The following is a 24,265-nucleotide window of genomic DNA, read 5'->3' on the forward strand; positions in this document are numbered from 1 at the left end:
TTCAGCGCTCCCCATTTGGTCCGGCTAGGTAGTCAATGCCATCTGCGGCAAATTTACAATAAGTCGCGTCAAAAAAAAAAGGTTCTATACAAGACCATTAACCCGACCCGAGGGAGGACAGAGTCATCTTCTCTGCCCTCCACTAGGGCAAATTCATTCGGCCAGGTAGTTAATGCCATGTGCGGCAAATAAACAATAAGTATACGTTTAAAAAACAGCAGTATACGTTCTCATACTTTTCTCACATTGAGACATCGCTGGCATCCTTTTTGTATAATATCGTCTTTTGATCATCTGCCCTGTAACGTGTTAAGGAATTATGTTTCATAATAGCAATAATAGCGATAGACTGGTAACCCTTCACCATACGCCACTACTAGTTGACAGCAGTTGACACTATCTTAGACGAGCACTCGACCGTGACGTATGTAGACTGTCATATTTATACACCGAAATTCACTGAGTGTGTTTGGAGACATCCGCAAGTTTGCACATCGTTAGTTAAACCTTTGACATCAATCATTGTCTGTGAGAGCGCAAACACTCCATGTTGGACTTAGCAACGAGACGCGGCGGCGCAATGTGCCATGCCTTACCTATCATACATACCTATAATATATCTTAGCGATGTGACAGCTTCAGCTTTACAGTTTCAAGTTTGAGTTTCACATTATAAGTCACGGTTGCCTGGAAGAGATTGCTACTTAGCTATAAGGCAGCCTATTGTATTCTCCTATTTCTCTTTTTTGGTTATTTGCAGTTTTTGGCAGTTTGTCATTGGCTTTTGCTTCCTTGATTTCCCGTCCCTTAGATGGTGCAATAAAAAAAAAATTTAATAAGATTAAAATGTAGTATATAATTACTTTTGACAGACTTTTTTATAATTTCCTGTGAAAGTTTTCACTTTCTTAAGTATCAATTACAGCAATAGCTTAGGTTCAAGATAAATTATGAAATTCTGATTAGGTACCAAATAAAAACAGATCTAAAACTAACGAAAAACATTTTCTTTTTTCTATTAATCTTATTTATGAATTTTATTCAAGAAAAGTGTAATAATAAGTCCGACATTTTATTACGTTTTTCTATGATGTCACAGTGTGCTTTTTCATACAATTTCCTCCGTAATTTCGTGTTTTGACGTTTAGTAAAAAGTAATTGATTTGACTAGTTGGAAAATAGCCTATTGCCGGGACCAACTTAGTGTGCAATTTTGCAAGCTTATTTCCGTCTTAGATATTCAAATTGATGCAGGTAATGCATTATTACAGCAAAAGTGATGAAGTGATGAAGATGAAAAGTGGTGATAAATATTAATTATCTGTTTAAACTCGAAGTTTTGGCAATAGTAGTTTTAGAAAAAAGTAAAAAAAAAACGATTGTACTTGTTAGGAACTAAATTTAAAATTTTAACGGACCGCAAGTCTGATGATACGCTCTAACAAAACAATTAAAGCCATACTGAGGAGGTGCTGTTTAACTATAGACTCCGTACGGGCAGTGATAAGTTAACTCCAGAGCCTGATAACGCGATTTCTACAGGCGTTAAAAAGTTACGATATTATTATTGGGTTGACGAGAAAATTTAAGTGAATGCGGAGCCACAGAAAAACAGGTTTGACAGTACTCGCATAAATGCCACACAATACCAAGACGGTGATTTGGTACTTGTAATAATTGTAAGTCCGCCTTCCGAAGCACGAAATAAGCTCGATAGACTGCTCCTCCTGGATTATTATTTGTGTAGTTAAAGATCTCATCACATTACCTACCCGGTATACCTAACCAATAAACGTCCATCTCTAGTATCGGGTGTCAGGTGTCACTCAACCATCAAGAGTGGTTATGCTAAGTACACTTCAATCACACAACTCTATAATTGAATTAATAATTAATTTATCCCTAATACATAATATAACAACACCCCGGACACTTCATACAAAACACCTCGTTTTAGACACATTGACGTTATCATACATGACCATCTGTGCGATATCTTAAGGGAGTTCCTTATACAACTCATCATCCCGGTCACGTTTTTCACACGGTCCGCTAACCTAACCTGAAGATTTGACAGGTCCGGTTTTTTACAGAAGCGACTCCCTGTCTGACCTTCTAACCCGCGAAGGGAAAACCAGCACAATAAAGGTTAAGTCACATACCTCTAATATGGTTTTCCTTCACCGCTGAGCACGTGATAATCATTTATGACGGCCTCCGTGGTCCAGTGGTTGAGCTTTGGGCTCACGATCCGGAGGTCCCGGGTTCGAATCCCGGTGGGGACATATCACAAAAATCACTTTGTGATCCCTAGTTTGGTTAGGACATTACAGGCTGATCACCTGATTGTCCAAAAAGTAAGATGATCCGTGCTTCGAAAGGCACGTTAAGCCGTTGGTCCCGGTTACTACTTACTGATGTAAGTAAGTAGTCAGTACATGAGCCATGTCAGGGGCCTTCGGCGGCTCAATAATAACCCTGACACCAGGGTTGATGAGGTTGGTAATTCACCTCACAACCCACACGATAGAAGAAGATTTATGATCCAAACAGGAATTCGAAAACAAATTCGACAATCATTGGTTTAGGCCTGTGCTGTATTCGAACCTGCGACCTCAAAGTGAGAGACAAGCGTTCTACAAACTGGTCTACCACGGCTCTCCATACAACTAAAACATCTATTTTGAAAATCCATAACATCAATCCACATGCCATAATGACAATTCACATAATGATTAGAAAGTATAATATAGGTATACAAATGAAATCGTATACCATTACTTGTCATATTTATAAAAATCGATAGTTTTATAAACCATAACTAGAAAAACCCATAATTTGAATCATCACCATTCATGACTAACATTGTCGCAGAGTCATGCATTTTTTTTAATGGCTGTGTAGGCCAATTAATTCTAATTTGAATATTTCCATAAAAGTAACAATGGCGGTAACAGGTGCGAGCGAAGCAAACACAAGTCCGTGCCACCTCGGCACTGTTGATATAGGTTAAGGCTGTATGGCAGGGGATCGCTTTGCTTTGTATAGCCAAGTGAATTAGGTTGCTTGGGACCATCGAGGCCCGAGGATGGAGAGGCGGCGGAGCAGACTTGCTTTTATGCAAATAAAAATTAGACGATATAAAAATTTGATTAATTGATTGTAAAACCATTATGATAAGCATTAATTTTATGCTTAAGTATTTAAATTAATATTTATATTAAAGATATACTTATTCAATTTTTACATTTTAATATTATAGATTTCATTGCTTATGGATTTTAATGATTAGGTATACCTAATCAAATTCAGTATTTTCAATTATGGATTCTAATATAGACCCATCCCACATCCATACGATTGAAGACTAAAGTAAGACCGAAGGGGGCTAAGGTAAACCTAGCTCGGTACAGGGCGGACAATTGCTGTTCTATACCTATTATTCCTTATTCTATGGTATTCACATCACTAATTTAAGAGCTACGCTTTTTCGGTATAGCATTTCTCCATGGTACTTTTTAGGGAAAAATAGAGCACTGGTTTCCCTCTTGCCTTCCGCCCCCATTCTATGGTACTACTCAGGGTTTATTGTTTACCTACTAATCGATCGTTTTACAAAGTTACATTAATTTTGTAAACTAACCTTGTATGCCTACTTAGTAGTGCTGGTTTCTGTACGGTTACGAATACTAATATGTATACACTTTGAAACCATGTCACATTAACTTTTTTTAGAAATTAAACCGTAAGTCTCATTAAATGTCAAACATGAAAGTGCGACTGTGCACTAAAAAGGGTACATGATATTACTCATGACTGTACACATCATCGAATTTTATTTAATTTTAAGTTTTGACAGTAAAATAGTTACGTAAAATGACGGTTTATTTATCGAAAATATTAATCAAATGCGTCTAGCATCTGTAAGTTTTTGGATTTAGAACGAGTATGCAAATAAAGAATATTAAATATTGAATATTGCAAGTAAGTCTAAAAAGTTATTATTGATAAAAAAGTAGGTAAGTAAGTACAGCTATTTGCTCCTTACACGTAGTTGTTAATTAATACAAAACTTGATGAACATAACAAACATAAAACGGCTATTACACCGTACCACTAGATTGTGTTGTACGATAAAATTAAAACGTTCAATAAATGTTATTTTATGTCCAATAATCGTTTATTTTCAATGTAGGATTTTTGTTTTTCATTTTTAATATTAATTTAATATTTTTTAATATTTTTGTTTTTAATATTAATTTTATCAAAAATCATTAACAGCAGCTAGGAGGCCGGGAAGGTATTTGCCCTCGGGGTCATATTTCTTCTGAAACTGTCCTACATCTTGAGGGTACTCCTTTACCAGCTCCTGGAAGAAACGGTGGCAATGGTGCTTCTGTTTCGGAGTGCACCTCAAACAGGCAGTCTCCACCGATTCCGGTAACACTTCTGTGTATAAAAAATCTTCATTAGTAACAGACATATTTTTTCTTGTCCACAATAAATACAAGTCCAAGAAATATCCACCCAAACCAAGAAATCGACCCAAGAAAGTCAATGTATTTATTGCACAGTATAAATGGTAAACAGTTGTTACAAATATTATTATTTTACCACATATGGACCCGGGAGGGTATAGAAAAAACAAGAAACTAAATTAAGCCAGAAATCAAAGTGTGGATTGATTTTGTGAAGAAGGATATATGTGAGAAAGGTATGAGTACTGACATTTCGACTGGCATTATGAATGGAAGAAGTACATAATTGTGCCGACTCCATTTAGACCGGTAGAAGGGCAGGTGGATGAGTACGTAGTCGTTACATGAGGCATGTCAGGTGACTTTGAGGGCTCAAGAATGACAAACAATGAAGATACAGATTAACCCTGAGTATTATGAATTGACAAACATTATAGAAGGAAAAATTGAAGGGAAGAGAGGAAGGGGTAGACCTAGGATAACATTTATAAAACAAATAAAAGAGAAGGTGCAGGTCGTGTCGTATCGGGAGGTGAAGGTTTTGGCGGGAAGAAGAGAGGAATGGCGGTTACCCCACCGACAAGAGCGCAGCTCTTAAATAGAGAGAGAGAGATTATGAATTGAAAATGAATCAAAAATATAATTTGTAAATTCAAACTATTAATTGTATGTAGAGTCGTTATAATTGTGTTTTTGAACTGTTCTAACAAATGACAGACGCGACGTAAACCCACTGATTGTGAGGAGATTCTCACACTGCCCCGCTTGATGCAGCGTAGCGCGTGGATGCGTGTTCTTCCGTTGCTTGTAAGTATCTCCGTTTGTATAGAAAACACGCACGGTCTGTTTGTATATACAAACCCCACCCCACCTTCTTTCACCCTAAGGCTGCCTGGCAGAAATTGCTATTTAGCAATAAGGCCGCCTATTGTACTTATGTTTTTATTCGTATGTTTATGTCCTTTGTATATGTCGTTGTGCAATAAAGTATTATTGATTGATTGATTGAAGAACACGCATCCACGCGCTACGCTGCATCATGCGGGGCAGTGTGAGAATAGCCTTAAGAGTATCTTTACAGCAGTGGAAATCGACGTTCGGAGACTCGCCGCCGTCAATGCCATAATTCGAAATAAGAGTTATTTTAGGTTCACTTACTTCTAATTTTAGCTCCGATTTCATCACATGGTCCCTGGTCCAAAAAGCAGTCTGAATATTTTTTCAAATTCTCTTTGACTCCAACTATATTTTCTATATCCAAATTATCCAGTCTACTGTCGTAATATTTTATCGGGTCACTTAAAACCATTGTAATGGAGAAAAGGAATATTGTGAATATGGGATTCATGTTTTTTTAGTTGTAGATAAACTTGTAAGTAGATTTTCAATTCTATGTTTCCAATAACGTACGTTAATAATTCATGATTTCAAAGTGTTCAAGTTTCAAAATGTAGGTAAGTAATAATAATTATTAGCACACGCGTGTAGTTTGAACGGAAACAATAGAATAAGTAAGAACCTTTTAATGGTGTCATCTTTTTATATTATTTTACGAAATAAAAAACAGAATAATTCCATTATAATTCAATATAATAAAATAATCTTGGGAATACTATATTCATAATTTAAAATGGAAATAAGAAAATTCTCCCAGCGATTATGTTAAATTACTGAATTTACGTAAGCAAAAATTATAATACAGTGTATTAGCATTACTTTACTTGGTGTAAACAACATGACCTTTATTTTTTTAAATACTTACTTCATATATGTAATATATATGCAAACGATTAAAAAATGTTCATGGCAACAGTTTAGATGCGGTTCTACAGGCTGGCCACAATGGCAATGCTATGCGCGCGCTATGTTACCTCAAAGGTTTCTTTTGCATACCTTCAGTTAGCTTCTTCTTAATCTATTGTGTGATGCTCTGTCGCGGGGCCACCACCTCCAATTCTGTTGAAGACGATATATATTAATGTACGTACCACTTTACGTACACTATGTACGTAGTACGTACATCGATCTATACTTAAATTTACAGGAAGAAAACATCTTGAAGTATGCAAACTGAGTGGCTCCGCTGGGGAGTATGCTCTCCAGCGAAGCCACTTTAATTTGTTGTTTTCTTTCTAATTATAGCACGTACACATAAAATCTTTTCACGTACACTATGTACATAGTACGTACATTAATGTATATCGTCTTCAACAGAATTGGAGGTGGTGGCCCCGCGACAGAGCATCACACAATCTATTGTGTGGGTTGTGAGGTGGAGTACCAACCTCATCAACCCTGGTGTCAGGGTTACTATTGAGCCGCCAAAGACCCCTGACATGGCTCATGTAACGACTACTTACTTACATCAGTAAGTAGCAACCGGGACTAACGGCTTAGCGTGCCTTCCGAATCACAGATCATCTTACTTTCGGACAATCAGGTGATCAGCCTGTAATTTCCTAACCAAACCAGGTCCACAAAGTGATTTTTAGATATGTCCCCACCGGGAATCGAACCCTGGACCTCCGGATCGTGAGCCCAACGTCCAACCATTGGACCACGGAGTTCGTTAGCTATTAGCTATTATACAACTTCACATCACTCCTGTAATCCGCAATGGATATAGCCACAAGTAATCAAAGACAGCACGAAGCTCAACAAGGGACTTTCCAGGCTACGTTCTCCAAAAAGAACATAGATGGCGTTGTACAGTTTACTTCGTTTAACCTTCTAATTTCACGGATAACAGACATATGCATCTTTTATCTTTGTTTTTGGAAATTATTAAATGAAGACCCTCGTTATTAGTGGGTAAATAAAAAACAGCAACACATCTTTTAATTCAATATGGGTACATTACAAGTTATTTAATTACTAGAGGAGCACATTTAATACCTTACTTATCATTTAGCTAATAATTAATCTTATGATAAGCTTTTTTACATAAAGTAAGCTTTACATGAGCTTGAATTATAAATACATTTATTATTTTCTTTCTTTCTTTCTTTTAAATTATGGAAATACTGAATTATAATTCTTTATTAAAATTCATAAATAACTATAAAAACTTAGTCTAATTACACATAGATAAAAAATGATGATGAGTGGGTAAATTGGATTATGTATTTCACAATAATATATCGTACGCTAAGAAAGGAATTCACCAAAGTTATTTTTTTTAATTTTATTGATTTAATTGGAAATAGTTGAATATGTTTCTGTTCATGTTATATTTAGCAGTTTCAAAAGATATTGTGCTTCTCATAATTTAAATACCAATTGAAAGGAAACTAACATTTCTTAGAAAAGCTTGTTTATTACGAAAATGTTTTGCTTCCCGTTTGAATATTGAACCACATTCCTTTATCCTAGTATTATTATGTCAGTCCTCACCCACCTGTTGTCTGTTTTTTACCGGGTAAGGACCCTTAAAGAACCATAATGAAGCCTATAGAGAACCGGAGAGGAAATATGATTCGCCACCTGATACGACACGATTCATTTATAACAAACATCATAGAAGGAAAAATTTAAGGGAAGAGAGGAAGGGGTAGACCTAGGAGAACATTTATGAAACAAATAAAAAAAAGGTGCACGTCGTGTCGTATCAAAAGGTGAATGATTTCGCGGGAAGAAGAGAGGAATAGCGATTACTCCACTGACAAGAGCGCTGCTCTTAAATAGAGAAAGAGAGGAGAACCCTCAGCGGTCCGGCCAGTGACTGCCATATGCATGCAAATCTATGACATGTAAAACCCGTATATTGTTATGTCTCATCCGTCCCTTTCTTTTTGGGCGGATAAGAAAATGACAGAAATAACTGATAATAAAATTACGGCAGCGGAGGCAGTGTCTGCAGGAGTCAGGGACATTATAGTAGGTAACTTAATTCAATGGCCACTAGCCACGAGAACCACAAGTCAGGCGTAAGTCAACTAGCAAATGACAGACCGCATTGTGAAAGGACATTTGCGAAAACCACCTTGGAAAACCATCATAATTTATTACGATATTAGTGCTAAATCCTGTACATAAAATAACATAACATAAACAGCCTATATACGTCCCACTGCTGGGCACAGGCTTCCCCTCAATCAAGCGGAGGGGGTATGGAGCATACTCCACCACGCTGCTCCACTACGGGTTGGTGGAGGTGTTTTTACGGCTAATAGCCGGGACCAACGGCTTAACTTGCCCTCCGAAACACGGAATCATCTTACTTTTTCGGACAATCAGGTGATTCAAGCCTGAAAAGTCCGTACCAAACAAAGGACAGTCTCACAAAGTGATTTCGACAATGTCCCCATCGGGAATCGAACTCGGACCTCCAGATCCTGTACACAGTATTTAATTTTATTTTAAGTTAAACCCGTCAGTTTCTTATCCGCCGAAAAGGAAAGGGACCGATGATTGACAACTCTGGTCCGCGGAGGTCCGTGTTGCTCTATGATTGACTGCTCTATGGTTAATTTTAAAATAAATAAGTTAATAAAGGAACAACCCGGGCGAATCAAGTAGGTATCTCTCTGTTAACTTAATCAAACTTGGGTTGATGAGGTTGGTAATTCACCTCACAACTCACACGATAGAAGAGTCAACTTAATTATGTCTGGTTTCTATAGAGGAGATAATTTATAGAGGGTTGTTTTAGATTTCTGCCTAAAATTGACGAGTGTTTCATAAATTTTAAGCCTGTAGATTTTTCGTCCCTTTCCTTTTTGGCGGATAAGAAAATGTGAATTACAACTCGAAATAAAATTAGATGGTATATACTGGAATTAGCGCCGTTAACTAAACACGGAAACTACTGCAGCCACGTATAAACATAAGTAAGTACTTAAACACAAAAAATATTGCATTTTCTCGATTAGTAAACATCTTAAAAGTATATACTTTAGTATAAGCAGCGTATTGCGTCCCACCACTAGGCACAGGCTTCCCCTCAATCAACCGGAGAGGGTATAGAGCATACGTCACCACGCTGCTACACTGCAGGTTAAAAGTATACTATTCAAAAAAAATATATCAAACTGCTGATAATAATGTACATTTCTCGTTGGAAAATAATACAAAAAGTTACTAAGTTGCGTTTTGACGACCTCGTCCTTCGACTCGATCTAATATAAGACGCAGATTGAAGAAATATATTGTCTAAATCCAAATACAAATCCCGGAAAAGGCTGGCGAATTTTTTCTGCATCCTTCCTAAGGAAAAAGTGTCTCCTGTTATCCACCGTTAGATTTGAGACAGTGATCTGTCTTAACTGGACACGCTAAAGTCAAAGCCATTATGGTCAGTGGTCAGAACGCGCCTTTAATTGCGACGAGTGCAGATTCTAATCCCGGTGCCTGTAGGTATCCGATGTTTGGTTTTCCAGTTAATGTATAGATCATAAAATTGATTGATTGATTGATTTTGATAGTGAAAAATCCGTTAATAATTCACAGTAGGTACATAAATAGGCAGCTTATATGTATACGTTCCACTGCTGTGAGCATACCTCATCATGCTGAACAATTGCGTGTTGGTAGTTTACAAACAATAACCGGGACCAGTGTAACCTACACTCCCGAGAAATGAATTTTCGGAGGTATGTGACTTAACCTGTATTGGGCTGGTTTCCCTTCGCGTGTTGGAAGGTCAGACAGGCAGTCGCTTCTGTAGAAAACCTGTCAAATCATCAGGTTAGGTAAGCGATGATGATGAGCTGGGACCAGTGTAGGACCGGGGTTAGTCCATGTAACCGTGCAAACCGTACAGGTATAAGAAGTCTCAAGTAAAACGACGCAAAACTATTTTAGATCTATTTATTTATCAATTCCATTCAATACAACGTTGGCAAATTTATCTATTTAAAAATGATGGATTCGAATTTGAGAATATTTTTCAACCCTGGGTCGTATTTCTTTATAAATTCTGCGTAAAGTGTTGGCTCCTTAACCTTCAAATGCATGAAATATTGTCGACACTTTTCCTTCTGCCGTTTAGTGCACTTTGCGCAACCAGTCTGGATTGCTTCCCGCATTAAACCTATAAAAAATTAACTCTATTTATTTAAATTCAACCTTCCAGCGCAGTCTGATAACACAATAGCAAAAAAAACCCACCAAATAACAAAATAGCAAAAAAGAATTGTATTATTTTAATAGTGTTTTTTTTATTATTATTAAAATACTTATTATATTGCATTACAGGCATTTTTTTTCTATGACCACAAAAAGAAGTTTTCATCTCGAGCTCCTCCGTGCTTCGGAAGGCACGTTAAGCCGTTGGTCCCGGCTGCATTAGCAGTCGTTAATAACCACACTGCACTGGGCCCGCGTGGTGGTTTAAGGCCCGATTTCCCTATTCATCCATAGGGAAGGCCCGTGCCCCAGCAGTGGGGACGTTAGTGGGCTGGTGATGATGATTACATTACAATGACAGCTAACATCATCATCAACATCTTTACGAACCATCTTTATTTATTTTCAATTTCCCGATTCTCAGAAAGGGACGGCCACAAATCGTTACAAGAGGACTCGTTCGTCCCTATATTATAAAAAAAAAAAAAAAACTCACCTTTGATGCTCTTCGCAAGCTTATTACACGAGCCTCTGTCCATAAAACATTCGTGTACGACATGCAAAGCCTGTCGATTTTGAAGTAACTTGTTGACGTCCATCTCATTTAGCCCTGGAATATGGTAGAATGTACTCGCCATAGCACAGATGTATGTACCTATCACTGATAGAAAAAAAATGGCATACAATGCCATATTTGTTTAGAGTTCGAGCAGCTTTGGAAGTATTGAAATATTCTATTCCCTGTCAACCCTAAAACAACCCGCAAATGTTCAATGGTTGTTTACTTACGAATGTTCATTTCAACTGTAAAAATCTAATTAAATTCTTATCATTGTGTAACAAAGTACCTAATTGCAATTTAGAAACGGAAGAGAATACTTCCTTTACAGGCTCGTAAAAATATAAAGATTATATTAATTGATAAATTACTCGACACTTTGTAGATGAGTACTTCTACTCAATAAATCTAAATATCACCATAACATATAACTAATTCCACACGCTCTTACCGGTGTCTCTATGCGACTTTTTCAGGGAAAAATAGGGTATTGGTTTCCCTTGCCTTCCGCCCCGCAGTACTCTGTCTGACGCGAGTGGGATAGCGCCCAGAGTAGTCTATTTCAAAGTTGTACTAAGACTCATGTCCTCCGCCTCTGAATAGTACTGACAGTTACTGCAGCTCTCTGTCTGGTTCCAGGTTACAGTCCCTGTGAGTTGCTCCTTCCGTCCAGCATTACCGTATCGATGGTTTTCATCTCCGCCTCTGCAACAGTTGAGGTCTTCACACGTATCCTTGGGCAAGAGTTCTACGTTATACCCCGTAGATCTGAGTCCTTATCCTTTCTGGTTTATTGCGGAGAGATCTGTGCATGTACATACATACATAAACTCACGCCTATTTCCCACCGGGGTAAGCAGAGACTATAGAATTCCATTTGCTTCGATCCTGATACACTTCGCTTGCTTCCTCCACATTCATCAATCGCTTCATACACGCACGCCGGTTCAGAGTAGATCGTATTTAACATTTTCTAAGGACATCTCCAATTTGGCCAATGTGAGTCCTTCTCGGTCTTCCTCTGCCAGCCCTACCACCAACTGCGCATGTAATTGTATTTTAGGACATGCTCGAGATGAATAGCAATTATATTATTAAAAACAAGGACAGAATATAAATTTATTAACGTAGATATGTAGTAGATACAAAAATAAAAGTTAAAACCTCATTATCGTCGTTAAAGTCGATTTTATTTATGACCCCAACTATTTTCGTAGCGACTCATTGACCGACTCTGATTCAATCTAATAGCTTGTTACAGTAACTCTGTGAAAGCCTCCCGGGGCCCAGTTAGGCACGCCTCAGGAAATTAAATAGTTACATATTTATTGACGGAATTTTTCCGTACCCATTCGTCCGTTCTGTCAGGTCCGTCAGGTCCGTTTAAGATATCATTAACATTATCTATGTCGTGGCCAGATCGTAAAATTGATCATTTCATGATGTGGTCGACCATTTCATGAAATGGTCATATTTCATTAATGGTCAACTTAAGTTGGTAGGTAGGTATGTGTGCTTAGGACTCGAACATCTACAAGCTGATATCATACCCCGGACACTTCATACAAAGAACCTCGTTTTGCACAGGCACTACACATCGACATTATCGTACACGCGCATCTGTGTGTGTGACGTCTGATACCATACGATTTAAGTCTAAATTATGTTCGAGGGGAGGTGAGGTAAACCTTGCTCAGACCCTGGTGGGGAGCGGAGAGTTGCCGTTCTATACGTAGTATTATTCCTTATTCTATTGTAATTCGTAAGTCTCGCTGACCTTGTGCAAACATTAATTATTGTGTAGAATTTGCATATTCCCATTATTCGTTTTTTCATTATTGTCTGACTTTTTATTACCTGTTCTCAAATGAACAACTTTTTATTAAACGTAAACGAACTCACGCGCAAAATGTCCCAGACAGGGATTGTAAAAAGATAAAAATAAATACCAAGGTTTAATATCAAATTGAATTGTCGTTTTGGTAAATTTGGGTGATCAGGAAAATCCAGTATAAGTTACCTTTTACAATAAAGGTTTAAACATTTTTAAAAGTAAGGGCAATAATTAATTAATTAATATAACATAAATAGCCTATATACGTCCCACTGCTGGGCACAAGGTTCCCCTTAATCAACCGGAGGGGGTATGGAGCATACTCCACCACGCTGCTCCACTGCGTGTTGGTGGAAATATTTGGGCTAGTAGCCCGGGTCCAACGGCTTGGCGTGCCTTCCGCAGCACCGAATCATCTTATTTTTCGGACAATTACTTAGGTGATTCAAGCTTGCAATGTCGCAATCGAATCGCGCTATATGCAAGGTCGTTGCCCAGGTATGTCGTTACATTACGCATGTATCTACAAGTAAACCACATAATTAACCATTTAAGCATTTCCTTGAACAAGGTAGGAAGATGTTTTGCAACTCAACGCTACTTATTATGCACAATTATAGAAATAAGCCCCTAATCTGTAACCAGTAGTCGATGCAACCGGTGACACTGGTTGGTTATGAAAAAGTGAGAGTGGTTCTCAATTTACCCAACTGTTTAACATAACATATCAACACGCCTGCATTCCTTAAGGAGTAGGAAGAAGTGTAAAGTATACACTCCAACTCCTCGATGAGCTAGGCGTGGAAACCCCGTAATATCCTACCAAACATTTCATTTCATTTCAAAGTCACAAATTCACGAGTGGTTATAAAGGCCACGTCGAAACAATTCATCTAAAAAAACAATATTGCAATTTGACATTTGCGCATATAAAAGTAAGTGCGCAATGCAAACAAATGTCAAATAGCAATGTTTTAGATGAATTGCTTTGTTCTGGCCTTTTTAACCCCCAGGTATAGCACGGGTCCAAGTGTTTACCTTACTATAATACGTAGTATTACCACTAAGTATGTTATTTCTCTACAGAATATTTCATTTATTCATATATCTATTTATTTATTTTATCTAATACAACTTAACAACAATGTAATAACAATCACTTTCTACTATGTTTTTATTTATTGATAATGATTTATTTTATTCCTTTTAATTCACTCCACGTTGGCCCCGATTCCTGCAGACACCTCCTAATTTTCTTTTAAGTTATACCCGTCATTTTCTTATCCGTCGAAAAGGAAAATGACGGACGATTGACAACTGTTAATTTTAAAATGAATGACTGAATGAATGAATAACCCGGGCGGGCGGCTAAAACAGGCATCTCGCTGATAATATGCAATTCGTTTGACGTGTGCAGTTAACTTAAATCTGTCAGGTTATTGGCCAATATACAATTTTGGGCTACTTTTCTGCATAAAATTAGCGTGTGTTCGATAAATGTTATGATTGTCGATTACCCGTCCTTTCCTTTTCGGTGGATATGAAAATGACAGGTATAACTTAAAGTAAACTTAGATGGTGTGTACAGGAATCAACACCATTATACGAGTAAGTAAATAATTCTTACATTCTAAGCTCAATGCAGACAGAAACTGTATTGGATTGGATGCGGTCAAAACTTTGGCCGAAACATAGTTCATAGTTCTTGGTTAAATCTCTGTAATTTTTGCGGTTCTTCACGTAGGTATTATGCACATAGCACAACTTTTTTGTCTACAAAAGTTTTCAGACTAAAGAGTCCACATAACATATACCGATAACGCAACTTTAATTCGCGGTGTTCCTAAACATCTGTGTAGCCTGTTTGCATTCAGCTTATGTGGTGAAGCTAAAACAGATCACGCGACGATGTTTTGTTTAGGTTCGCGCCATATAGCATTAACTACTTGGCCGGACAAATAAGGAGCACTGAGAACTCTCACCCGATACGAATATTTAATCAACAAGCCTAATTTGGGCGCCGTTTGAGAGAATTATATTTGAATGAAATAATCGACCCTAGTAGGTCGATAGCGACAAGCGCTGAATGAGGGAAATCGTCGACCACGCCGGCGGGGTGTCGCAGATTTCGAAGGAGTAACGTCAAGTCTATATTGCATCGCGCGTGATGCGTTTTAGCCGTAAACATATTTCGCAAATTCATCCTCGAGGGTAATTGCATTTTTCTTTGCAAAGGTCGCAGATGTAGGTGGTTTCCTCATCGGATTTTGGTTTCATTGTGGTGGTGGTAGTGGTGGTGGTGGTGCGATGTGGTTTGCAGAAGAAGTAGCGGCCGTAGTATGGGCCTGGCCAGTCCAGGTCGTCGGGACCGTCATGCCACGGAGGCGGCGAGTCTTCATAGTCTACGTAATCTGAAAAACAAAAGTATTGTCTAAAATATTTTTGTTTGTATAGCACTCAACCGTGTTTACTCAATCGCCGGGCGCCGGGTTAATGACGATACAGAGATCGAAGAATTTCACATGGACAGGAGGAGGACCCGATGGTGTAATGGTTAACATGCTCGTCCATGCCTGACAAGAACTGCAGGTTCTTGAGAGTTAGAACTTTTTCGATTTAATGTTCTTTTTAAAAAGTATTGTCCAATTATTTTTTTTCGACGTCACAGACCAAAAAGATCGCATGGACAGAATTAAGCAGTGATGTAAATTTCTTCTTTTTTTGGCGTGACTTATTGTGGATTTGCCGCAGATCGCATTAACTACTTGGCTGGACAAATGGGGAGCGGTGAAGGCTCTCACCCGGTACAACGTTTAAGACAACAGGACTGAGGGTGCCCAGTGTTGGGCGCGAAACTCGGCTCAGGGCGCGTCTGAGAGAAAAAATATTTGAAAGATTTAATCGGCCCTAGTGGGTCGATAGCGATACGCGCCGATTGAGGGAAATCCTCGACCACGTCGGCAGGGTCGGTATCGGGGAAAGTGATGTACCGGTTAAACACAAGAGTTGCGGGTTCGAATCCCATCCGACTCTGATTTTTTCGATCCTTTCTCGTTAATAGTACTTAGATATTATTCAGCTTCTCTATTTTGTGTTTGGAGCTCAAAAGTAAAATATATATTTCAGGTCAAGCCTATAATACTAAAGTGTGACAACATGACAAATTGAACTCATTTCACATGTGTCTAGAGTTCTTTTTTCTTTTATTTTTTATCTATCTGAGCAAGTCGTTTAAGTCGACATAAGTTGACTTTTATGACCTAGGTGATAAGCGCAATAACGGCTAAAGTAATGACGACGAGGAAAATCATACCTATTTCGTCTCACAGAATACCAGCTCACGCCGCGGCACATTTAAATTAGGTATAAGTTTCTGTGTTCGTTTTCCATGTTCCTATGGGCGAATATCAAAATGTCAAGTTTGGTGGCGAACTTTCATATTATTTTTCGTGAAAAATTGGGTTCCGTCATGAAAACGGATCCAAAAAGATCATTTTTCTTTTGATGTGATGTCATTCTTATGTACATATTATGTAATCCGTGTCTGTGGTGTCCTAAATAATAAATAAAGGTTTCTTTCTTTCTATTTAAAAGTTTTTTTCTTTTATTTTATAAGTATGATACACGGCAAATAGAAAGAAGAAAGAATTCATGAATATTGCAGTAAAATAAATATACATGCAAATGCAGTCGCATATATTTTACAATTTATAAAAATTGTATTCTGGGTTCGAAAAGTATTTGAATTTATCCCAATGTAGGAGCTTTCTACTCTTATTGAAATACATATAGAAGGTATAAGTGACACCGTACTGAATACAGCAATGATTCGGTTTATGATTCTGAGTTAATATCAAGTGGAATTTTCCGTCGCTCTTCATGAAAATGTTAGTTTTTTTCTTTAAATTATTTACAATTCTATACTTTTGCGACGGAAAATTCCACTTGATATTAACTCAGGATCATGAGCTGAATCACCCTCCTCAGTATTCGGTACGGTGTCACGAACACTCTGTATCTATACAGTTTTACATACAGAGTACATTGTATACAGAATGTTATCTGACTATGATTCTGAGCTAATATCGAGTGGAATTTTCCTCCGCACAATTCATGTTTTTTTAATAGTTTTTTAAAATTATTTTCAATTCTATACGTGCGGTGGTGCGTGCCAGCACCAACAGCATCCTGGCTGTAACAGCTGATAGGTGGGATAGCAGCTTTATAAAGCACTGGACCCATCAGCATTTAAGCGTGTGCCACTATGGTGTTTTATAGCTTTTAAGTATTTTCTTTCTTATATTTTAGGTTAGTAGATATGGATGTAAATTTGTCCGAAATAAAGTATATTTTATTTTATTATTTATTTATATATACTTTTGCGACGGAAAACTCCACTTGAAATTAACTCAGGATCGTGAGCTGGATCAATTCAGTCTGAATCATCCCTCAAAGTTTTCGTTACTATGTTACTAACACCCTGTATATAGCTCAATATTCCTATGAATAATCAGAAAATATTCCTATGAATATTGAGCTCATGTTAGATCGAGGGAAAACTAAAACAATTTTATAAAATTGCAATTTTGATGAGAGCGAATGAGACGAAAATGAAGTGTTCTATTCTAATATTCATGATGTCTCTCTCTATAGGCAATTCACGTGATCGTATTTGTATAAGCGTAAACACATTTTGAACAGCCTCCGTTGTCTAGTGGTTAGAGCGTTACGCTCACGACCTGGAGGTCCGAGTTCAATTCCCGACGGAGACATTGTCGAAATCACTATGTGAGACTGTCTGTGTTTGGTAAGGACTTTTCAGGCTTGAATCACCTGATTGTCTGAAAAAGTAAGATGATTCCGTGCTTCGGAGGGCACATACCCGTTGGTCCCGGCTTAGCCGTAAAAACACCTCCACCAACCCGCAGTGGAGCAACGTGGTGGAGTAAGCTCCATACCCCTCCGGTTGATTGAGGGGAGGCCTGTGCCCAGCAGTGGGACGTGTATAGGCTGTTTATGTCCACACATTTTTACATATAAACATACATATATAAACTCTCGCTCGTAATGCGTAAAGGGGTGGGCAGAGCCACAAGTAGTCAGGAGACAACTTGCAAGTCCTAAGATGGATATGAAGAACCTTATGGTGACCAGGAATGAGCTAGATATTCATTAGACGATCATGTAAGAAAGGACACAATCCCTCTGTCGGATTTTACGACAAGCAGCCAAACGTGTTCTGTATTTTTTCTATTTAATAAGATTGAATCTATCGATACTTAATACTTATTCAATAAGTTAAAGCCTCTGGAGAGGAAAATCGTTAAAACATCATCTTAACTTTTAATAAGATTGCTTTAATAAATATTAAAGAGTATCGTTTCATTCCAATAAATAAGGAAATTATTTACGTTTTCTAATATAATATCAATTATTCTTCTCTCGTGTGGGTTGTGAGGTGGATTACCAACCCCATCAACCCTCGTGTCAATGTTACTTCTAGCACGGATCATCTTACTTTCGGACAATCAGGTGATCAGCCTGCTTTAAGTGAGTAGTCGTTACATGAGCCATATCAGGGGCCTTTGGCGGCTCGATAATAATCCACACCATTCATAATATGAATTTATATAATATGTAATATTATGTACTTATTTATTTATTTATATACGTATGTGTCTACATATTCTATTGTTACTTACTTACTTGTTATAATTATTTTCTTGTCTGTCTTGTTTTGTATTCTTTTCTTTTTCCGATGTTTCATGGTAGAAAACTCAATGATTGAGTTAAGCTCGCCTTTGTTCATGTTTGCTTCAATTATATTTATGGACCGGAACTGGGTGCCCAGTTGGGGACCCAGTTCCGGGAACGCGTGATTTACTTACATAAAAGTTTCACGGGTTCGAAACCCAGCTAAACATAAAAATATATAAACATAGTCAAACTTACCAACATAACGCTTGTGCCGTGGGGAACAATACAGCGGACACACTTTTATGCAGAAAAATATTGGCTCCGTTTTCACTGAAACAAATAAACGGGTATAAGAGCTTTATAAATACACAACATAAACAGCCTATATACGTCCCACTGCTGGGCACAGGCCTCCCCTCAATCAACCGGAGGGGGTATGGAGCATACTCCACCACGCTGCTCCACTGCGGGTTGGTGGAGGTGTTTTTACGGCTAATAGCCGGGACCAACGGCTTAACGTGCCCTCCGAAGCACGGAATCATCTTTACTTTTTCGGACAATCAGGTGATTCAAGCCTGAAAAGTCCTTACCAAACAAAGGACAGTCTCACAAAGTGATTTCGACAATGTCCCCATCGGGAATCGAACCCGGACCTCCAGATCGTGAGCCTAACGCTCTAACCACTAGACCACGGAGGCTGTTTATAGCTTTGTAAATATAAAATTCAAATACAGGGTGTTAGTCACATCGTTCCCTCAATCAGCGCTTATCACTATCGATTCTTTCAAATATTTTTCTTCTCAGACGACGCCCTGAGCCGAGCCCTCAGTCCTGTTGTCTTAAACGTTGTACCGGGTGAAAGCCTTCAATGCTCCCCATTTGTCCGGCCACGTAGTTAATGCCATCTGCGGCAAATAAATCACGTCAAAAAAGTGGCATCGTAACGAAAACTTTGAGAAATGATTCAGGCCATGATCCTAAGATGATATCAAGTGTAATTTTCTGTCGCAAAAGTATGGAACTGAAAATTCCGACAGGAAATTCCACTTGATATCAACTCAGAACCATGGTCTGAATCATCCCCCTTGGTATTCGTTACGGTGTCACTAACTCCTGTATTCCTTAAGGCACCAAAATAAAATCAAATAGTTACAAACGTCACTTAACTAAGTACATGGCGAATGGCGGCCTTATCGCTTAAAGCGATTTCTTCCAGGCAACCGTAAGGTGAATCATCTCAGCAATGTCAGAAACAATATAGCAGTCGCTATATTCAACTGCATGCATTGAGGGACTTTGCAGGCTACGTTCCTCAAAAACAATTTTTTTTTTTTTCGTAGTAGTATCTGCGCGCTACACTGCAGCTGTACAAGTCGGCCAACCATTGCCGTCTGGCAACCATTGCCCAATGGCTCAAATTAGCTTCCAAACGTTTTTTCGATTCTGCTCCGCACCACCCGAATCCCCTGGTAGTTGCGGCTTCCGAATACATCCCGCTTAGGGATGGTACTGAAAAGTATCGGCGTCCGAAGGACGTAATATACGATCCCGACGACCCGATTACTCTAGCCATAGAGGCAGCCAATCAGCTCGCGACACCAAACACTTCAGGACCCCGATACCGACCCCGCCGGCGTGGTCGACGATTTCCCTCATTAAGCGCTTATCGCTATCGACCCACTGGGGTCGATTAAATTTCTTTCAAATATTTTTCCTCTCAGACGACGCCCTGAGCCGAGGTTCGCGCCCAACTGGGCACCCTCAGGCCTGTTGTCTTAAACGTTGTACCGGGTGAGAGCCTTCAGCGCTCCCCATTTGTCCGGCCAAGTAGTTAATGCCATCTGCGGCAAATCTACAATAAGTCACGCAAAAGAAAAAAAAGCAGCTGTACAAATGTACCATATCCTTTGCCGAAGGTTGTCTGGAAGAGATCGCTCTTAGCGATAAGGCCGCCTTTGCCCACCTTAGAATAAGTTTATCCTGTAAATGTTTTGTGAATTTGTGTGCAATAAAGTGTTTTTATTATTATTATTAATATAGATGGCGTTGTACAGATTTAACGTGATAATTAGCTATTTTCTCATTGCTCGGGTACATAATTATTCCAAAATATAATGTAATTTCAGAAGCACTTGTAAAAATAATTGTTATTTGATATTTGGATCAAATACGTATAGAATTATGTCGCTGCCTATAAAAAAATCAAAATTATTTATTTGCTCATAAAACATGGTACAATAAAGGTTTTACAATAAATGTGAAAGTCTCATGTTTTGCCGCAATTTATTTGTTTTTATTTATGTTTTATATTGCTTCTATTTATTTTGATCAGAATAAAAATGGGTGGAAGATGTGTTGTGCCAGGGTATAATAATAAGGGTCATCATTTGTACCCACAAACAAAGATAAAATTAGATGATGATGAAATTAGAAGGTTAAACGAAGGCAAATCTGTAACAAATGGACTCCATATGAAGTTCCACACGAATCCAAGCGACCACGTGAACTTGAAGTCACGACCATACAGTCGCACTGCGATACAGTCCATCTACTCAATAAATTATAAGAAGTTTCATTATATGTAAATATTCAGTGGGTGGATGGTTATCAGGGTCCACAGAATACCAGCATCGTGGCTCGCGCCGCGACTTATGCTAAGTGAGAAGTTTTATAAAGGACACCACCACCATTGTTGACCAGTCCATATACCAAATTACAATTTGGCTTAATTTTTTTTTTTGCTTATTAATTTTTTTTCTTGTTTTTTTTTATTTTCTTTTCCGCGGTAAGAACCCGTCATTATGTGTTTTAATTTTGCCTTAATATTTACTATTTATTTGTACTCTCTCGTGTATGTTTTTTTTATTACGTGTTTTGATTGTAAGTTATGTGTTATTCCGTCTTTTGTTTTTTTTTATCTGTTACTGTCGTGTCCTTTTATAACAAACGTTTCTTTCTTTCTATTACAGTAAACAATTTTTTACGTGTTTTTTTTTATAGATTTGCCGCATATGGTATTAACTTTCGTCGAACAAATGGGGAGCGCTGAGGCCTCTTACAACAAGGGTAGATATATAGATATACGTCTATGAGTATCTAGAAATAAATATACTTAATTATAAATAAAGCTTACGTTTGAAAAGAAAAAACGCTTCCCCTATCGCGACAGCCAATCCCAGGAATGCAATTATGAACAAAAAGAAATTCATTTGGTATTGCACAGAAAAATTCAGTAAAAACCGTACGGAACCACACGCGCCTTTCACTTTGGGAAGGAGACAGGGTTCGTTACAAGTTTTCCGCGATCTTTATAACAAGTACATACCACTTTGCCACTATTACGTGTTGCGATGGAAATTACAATATTAGTAGCGTGTTTACACAGCAAATATTTTACAAGTAAGTATTTTTACTTTACGAGTATTTTAGCAAGAAAGTACGCATAAGACTTGCAGTACTATTCAGAGGCGGAAGGCAGGAGAATTCCATTTGATGGAAAATTTCACTTGATATTAACTCAGAATAATGAGCTGAATCATCCCTCTCAGTATTTGTTAGTTACACCTCGTACAAGTACATACAGGTAGCCACACAAGTAAGTAGTACGTATGGTTAGTAGTGACACCGTAACAAATACTGAAGGGGAAGATTCAGACCATGATTCTGAGTTGATATCAAGTGACATTTGTTGTCGGAAAATTCATGGAAATATTAGTGCTTTTTAAATTATATTTTTTAAATTATTTTCAGTTACTTACATACTTTTGCGACGAAAAATTCTACATGATATCAACTCAGAATCATGGTCCGAATCATTCCCCAAAGTTTTCGTTACGATGTCACTAACACTCTGTATTATAAGCACCTTTAAACAACTGCACGCTTGGAGATATGATAAAAATTAATTGATTGTTTGTTTTGTGAAAATTTGATATGATGTTATTGTCTTGTTTTTGTGTGTGGCGCCCTTTTATAAAAAAAAACTATTTCTATTTCTATTAAACTATTTCTAAAAGCTATATAATAATATTGTCTATTCTAAAGTCTACCAATGATACGACGGTTCGAATGATGATGAATCGGACTGAATTTTGGGCCGATACCATTCAGTTGATATGCTGTCGACACGAAAAGAAGAAGAAATGAAAACCATCGTCCTTCACAATATTGTAATAAACACATGTAATACGACAGCTTAATAAAAACAGGGAAATATTGACCACGGCACATAACAGCCAGCTTTTCTCTCGTATTAACCGACAAAGTATCTACTTAATGATCAGTGACCTTAGGGCCCTACCTCACTAGGATACCGTGGTGTAAATTAGCGCCGGGAAATTATTCGGGATTTGGTTGCCGACAACAAGTCTTCAAGGCTAGAGTGAATAGGCTAGGTTTTCGTGATCTAGACCACATTGTCACTTACCCATCAGGTGAGATTGTGGTCAAACGCGAGCCTATTTTATTAAAATAAAAATAATATTGCTCATATTTTTCATACTGCAGATATTACACCTTAGACATCTACATTTCTCCCGGTTAAAAACTTTTACCCACAGACAGCAATACAATCCCGAGCAATCTAAATAAATCTGTCTGTATATAGCCTTAAGCCGACTATGGTCAGACGCCGTAAGAATGTGTTTAAGCCTTACAAGCAATTCTCCCAACATAACAACAAAGAAAGTTCATATTTTATATGAAGTACCAATTGTTTGAGTTTGGAACTATACTTTCGCTATTGTTCTTGTAGTCTTGTACGACACGTTATAAATTTCCAAGTTTTGTCGTTAATTCTATTATTATTTATTGTATGGTTTATCTTTTTTAACATACATATACATAAATAGCCTATATACGTCCCACTGCTGGGCACAGGCCTCCCCTCAATCAACCGGAGGGGGTATGGAGCATACTCCACCACGCTGCTCCAATGCGGGTTGGTGGAGGTGTTTTTACGGCTAATAGCCGGGACCAACGGCTTAACGTGTCCTCCGAAACACAGAATCATCTTACTTTTTTGGACAATCAGGTGATCATTCACATTCATTCATCTTCATTCATTCATTTGGTGGTAATTATTTCAGTTAATTTTCAATTAATTATTTTGAATTCCACACTTTTGCGACGGAAAAATCCACTTGATATCAACTCAGAATTATGGTCTGAACCCTCAAAGTATGAGCGAAAGGTCACTCACTGACTGACTCACTCATTGCGTAATCTCAGAAGAAACTATAAGTGCTAGGAGTTTAAAATTTAATAACTAGTTTATAATAACTAGCTGTTGCGAACGACTTCGCGGCAAAACATACCATTAAAACTATAGAAGTTTCATAGAAAGTTGCCCACCCTTTTTACCCCCTAAGGGGTGGAGTTTTGTAAAATCCCCTCTTAATGAGCACCTATGTCCTAAAACGAATCCCTATCCAAAATTTTAAACTCCTAGCACTTATAGTTTCTTCTGAGATTACGCAATGAGTGAGTCAGTCAGTGAGTGACCTTTCGCTTATACTTTGAGGGTTCAGACCATAATTCTGAGTTGATATCAAGTGGATTTTTCCGTCGCAAAAGTGTGGAATTCAAAATAATTAATTGAAAATTAACTGAAATGATTACCACCAAATGAAT

The 24,265-nt window shown here is 37.9% G+C and overlaps 1 protein-coding gene across 1 annotated transcript; it reads right to left on the reverse strand.

Annotated features, from left to right (window-relative positions):
• Positions 1 to 15,104: 15,104 nt before the first annotated feature.
• On the reverse strand, positions 15,105 to 21,883 carry LOC126373901 (uncharacterized). The gene is made up of 3 exons (XM_050020258.1): positions 21,768 to 21,883; positions 18,890 to 18,964; positions 15,105 to 15,348 (listed from the first exon to the last, which is right to left on the reverse strand). The coding sequence occupies exons 1-3, from the start codon at positions 21,841 to 21,843 to the stop codon at positions 15,137 to 15,139; spliced, it is 363 nt and encodes a 120-aa protein (XP_049876215.1). The 5' UTR covers positions 21,844 to 21,883; the 3' UTR covers positions 15,105 to 15,136.
• Positions 21,884 to 24,265: the final 2,382 nt, after the last annotated feature.

Source organism: Pectinophora gossypiella, chromosome 16 (genome assembly GCF_024362695.1).
Source record: "Pectinophora gossypiella chromosome 16, ilPecGoss1.1, whole genome shotgun sequence".
NCBI classification, from domain to species: domain Eukaryota; kingdom Metazoa; phylum Arthropoda; class Insecta; order Lepidoptera; family Gelechiidae; genus Pectinophora; species Pectinophora gossypiella.